The 4,194-nt window shown below is 54.5% G+C and overlaps 1 protein-coding gene across 1 annotated transcript; it reads right to left on the bottom strand.

The window, feature by feature from the left end:
- Positions 1 to 1,318: 1,318 nt before the first annotated feature.
- Positions 1,319 to 2,281, bottom strand: LOC144248815 (olfactory receptor 14J1-like). Its single transcript, XM_077790801.2, has one exon. It carries the CDS (start codon positions 2,234 to 2,236, stop codon positions 1,319 to 1,321), a length of 918 nt encoding a protein of 305 aa, XP_077646927.2. The 5' UTR covers positions 2,237 to 2,281.
- Positions 2,282 to 4,194: the final 1,913 nt, after the last annotated feature.

The raw sequence follows: 4,194 nt of genomic DNA, 5'->3' as shown, positions 1-4,194 counted from the left end.
CCCTGCACTGCTGCAGGCTGGGGACAGAGTGGCTGGACAGCAGCCAGGCAGAAAGGGACCTGCAGGGACTGATGGACAGCAGGCTGGACATGAGCCAGCAGTGTGCCCTGGTGGCCAATAAGGCCAATGGCTCCTGGCCTGGATCGGGAATGGTGTCGCCAGCAGGAGCAGGGCAGTGATTCTTCCCCTCTGCTGGGGACTGGTTGGGCAGCGCCTCAAGTGCTGTGTCCAGTCCTGGGACCCCCAATTTAGAAGGACATGGAGGGGATGGAGTGTGTCCACAGAACGGCAGTAAGGTGGTGAGGAGTCTGGAGCACAAGTCTTGTGAGGAGCGGCTGAGGGAACTGGGGTTGTTGATCCTGGAGAAGAGGAGGCTCAGGTGAGACACAAGGTGGTGTCAAGGCACAGCTTGGACTTGATGATCTCCAAGGTCTTTTCCAATCTGGCTGATTCTAGGATTCTCTGAAACCAACCTTTGGAGCAGTCGCAGGAGGAACCCTGGGCCTCCTCTTCAGAAGCTCCAGCAGTCCAGGTCCCTCAGCTTCTCCTCACAGCCCCAAAGCCCATCCTGTCAGTCCTGCAGAGCCTCTGCAGCTCCTCCTCACTGCCCAGAACAGGGAGCCCCACAGCCAGACACAGCAGCCCAGATGTGCCCCCCTGGCCTGGGGTGCCTCTGGCAAGGGAGCAGCACCAGGCACTGCAGGAGCCTGCAGACAATTCCTGCAGCTTCTGTGGGATGACCCTGCTCCCCAAGGGACGTTCCCATGGTGCCAAGTCAGGAACTGCAATGGGGAGTGGGGCCAGAGAAGAAAGGGTAAACAGGGATGGGCTGTGTGCAGGGGAGGGAACAGGGCTGGACAAGAGGAAGAAATTTGTATCAGGAAGAGTAAAGAAAGCAAAGGTGAAGCCAAGGAAATGCTCAGGGCAGTTTGGGGGTGGCTGCCAGGCAGCCCTGGCTCTGAGCAGCAGCGTCTGCAGTGGGACAGGAAAATCCCAGCTGATGGAAATAAACTTTCTGGCTGACTACAGAGGCCAGGACAAAGCTGAGTGGTTTCCCTGGTGTCCCCCAGCCCTTCCTGGCCCCAGGGGCTGATGGCATTTGTGCTCCCTCAGGTTCATGTCCGCACAGCACCAGCATGGGGGTGCTCCCGCCTGCTGTGTACAATGCAGACAGGGGCTCCTGACATTCCTTTGTGTGCAACATTAAAATGTAAAACAAAGAAAAAAATATCCAAAAGGAAACCAACAAGAAGTATCAAAGATGACTTTTATTACAAGTGATTGGCAGAAATTGGCCAGAATTTTAATGTTCCTGAAACTATCCAGTCATCAGTCTCCTCACTTCAGCCTTGAGCTCCTGGTTCCTCAGGCTGTAGATGAGGGGGTTCAGGGCTGGAGTCAACACCGAGTACAGAACTGACAGGGACAGATCCAGGGATGGAGAGGAGATGGAAGGGGGCTTCAGGTAGGCAAATATGCCAGTGCTGAGGAACAGAGAGACCACGGCCAGGTGAGGGAGGCAGGTGGAAAAGGTTTTGTGCTGTCCCTGCTCAGAGGGGATCCTCAGCACAGCCCTGAAGATCTGCACATAGGAGAAAACAATGAACAAAAAACAACCAAAGAGGACACAGGCAGTAACAGCAAGGAGCCCAAGCTCTCTGAGAAAAGATTTGGAGGAGGAGAGCTTGAGGATCTGTGGGATTTCACAGAAAAACTGGCCCAGGGCATTGCCATGGCACAGGGGCAGGGAAAATGTATTGGCTGTGTGCAGCAGAGCATTGAGAAAGGCACTGGCCCAGGCAGCTGCTGCCATGTGGGCACAAGCTCTGCTGCCCAGGAGGGTCCCGTAGTGCAGGGGTTTGCAGATGGACACGTAGCGGTCATAGCACATGATGGTCAGGAGGAAATACTCTGCAGAGATGAAGAACATGAAGAAAAAGAGCTGTGCAGCACATCCTGTGTAGGAGATGTCCCTGGTGTCCCAGAGGGAATTGTGCATGGCTTTGGGGACAGTGGTGCAGATGGAGCCCAGGTCGCTGAGGGCCAGGTTGAGCAGGAAGAAGAACATGGGCGTGTGCAGGTGGTGGCCGCAGGCTACGGCGCTGATGATGAGGCCGTTGCCCAGGAGGGCAGCCAGGGAGATGCCCAGGAAGAGGCAGAAGTGCAGGAGCTGCAGCTGCCGCGTGTCTGCCAGTGCCAGCAGGAGGAAGTGGCTGATGGAGCTGCTGTTGGACATTTGCTGTGGCTGCACATGGGCACCTGTTCATGGAGAAAGGACAGGGACAAGTCAGGAGAGGCTGCTTGGAGCCAAACCTGGGCCATTCCCTGCAGCCTGTCCTGCTGGGACTCACCCACCCTTGTTCCTGCTCTGGGAAAACCTTCACCCAGGTCCCTGCCTGAGCTCCAGTTGTGCTGGCTGAGTGTGCCAGGAGCAGCCAGGGCTGTGCGTGGGGGCTCTGGAGGAGCCATCCCTGCCCTGCTGCCCTGGGTTTGTGGCCCTGTGGCAGAGGGACAAGGCTGGATATTCAGGATCTGTCAGGGGAATCACTCCTAATGCAGAAAGGCTTGGTACAATCTGCATGCTCACTTCTAGGGGAAAAAGATGGCAGGAGTTTGTTTTCGGAATTGTTTTCCTACCCATAGATCATTCCTTTCTCTCTGAGGTCAGAAATCCCCAGCATTCCTGCTGCACTCAGAGTTTGCCACTGAGAGATGTGAGAGGCAAAGGATTCCCTGTGGCTGAGGGAAGGTGAGGGGCTGGATGGGCTTGTTCCCCCAGCACTGCTCTGCTCAGCCCCCTCTGCATCCCTGAGCATCTCCCTGGGCCTGGACATCCCCTCCTGAGAGGTGCCTTGTCCCTGCCAGTGCTCACTGAGCCCATCCCACCCTGTGTGCCCTCGGCCCGGCCCTACAGAAACCTGCCTGTGTGCAGGGCCCTGGCTGGGGCAGGCTCTGTGTGCAGCTGGGCAAGGGCAGCTCAGGAGAGCCCTGCTGGGCCCTGCAGAGGTGATGCTGCTGCTGCCCAGGGCTGAGGAGTGGCTGAAGGCCCTTTGGGAGGCTCCCAGTAGAGACACTGACCACCCAAAGTCACAGTTCTGGAGTCTCTGTCTAAACATTCATTGGTGATCCTGTGTTTCCCTTTCAACTCAGAATGTTTTGTCATTTGGGATTAAAATACCTGTTCAACTTCTCTCAACCCCCTGTTGTCTATAATTAAAGGAGAAAAAAGCCCTTGCAACAGTGTTAGAACAGTAAAGTAAAAACCAGACCTTTATTGGAAGCTTCCAGGTGTCCCAGTGGGGATGAGGCACAACCGGCCCCTGATTTCAACAATTCATTGAGGTTGATTAAGTAGGATAGTTTACAAGGACATTCGAAAGAATATTCACTTGTCCCAGTTACACACCCCTGGCTCAACCCATTGGAGTAGGTCCAAGGACATTTTCCCCCCAGGTTTCGTTATCACTGCTGGCATACAAAAACCAAAATGTTCTTCTTGTAGGTCCTCATCCTGTTGAAAAGACTATATAATATTCAAAAATGCATTTATACAGTCAGGTTATTTTTCTAAATTCTAAGAAAAACCATAAGGAAATGTACTAGAGTTAATTAAATATTATAGATATAGAGATATATAATAAAACTTTAATATTGTTCAGTAAGAGTTTAAGAGAGCTAATCCAGAGTTTAATAGCAATAATAAAGGATTATAGTTTTCTAAGTATATAAGTATAATCCTAGGCTTACCTTCTTTGGGAAGTGTCCTCCGGAGCTGTGCCCAGGCTGGTCTGGAGCTGGGAGCAGCCCTGCCCCAGCCAGCCCCTCTCAGCAGCAGCACCTGACCTGCTCAGGGTGGCTCCTTCTCCCCACAGCTCCTGGCCAGCGCTGGGAGCAGCTCCAGGGCCGGCTGAGAGCTGTCCCTGGCAGGCAGCAGAGTCCCTGGCCCAGCACAGCGCCCTGGGCTGCAGGACCCTGCTCTGCAGGACAGCCCTGGGCACCCCTGGCTGCTCTGCACAGGAGATGAGCAGAGAATGCACTCACAGGGTCTGTGGCCATTGGGATGTTCCAGCTTTAGGAGATCTCTCCAGGAGCTGCAGCTGCATTGTCCTGCAGCCAGAGGTTCCTGTGCCAAGGGCTGGCAGTGATTCTGCCCCAGGCACTTCTCAGCCCCTTCCCAGCCCTGACTGATTGAAG

This window comes from Lonchura striata, chromosome 36, assembly GCF_050655825.1.
Source record: "Lonchura striata isolate lonStrDom1 chromosome 36, ASM5065582v1, whole genome shotgun sequence".
Taxonomy (NCBI): Eukaryota; Metazoa; Chordata; class Aves; order Passeriformes; family Estrildidae; genus Lonchura; species Lonchura striata.
The sequence above is the reverse complement of the archived record's forward strand: the minus strand, read 5'-3'. Positions and strand labels throughout refer to the sequence as shown.

Bases quoted from the DNA above. Each gene is read 5' to 3' on its own strand.
- LOC144248815 (XM_077790801.2), bottom strand. From the start codon at position 2,236: ATGTCCAACAGCAGCTCCATCAGCCACTTCCTCCTGCTGGCACTGGCA.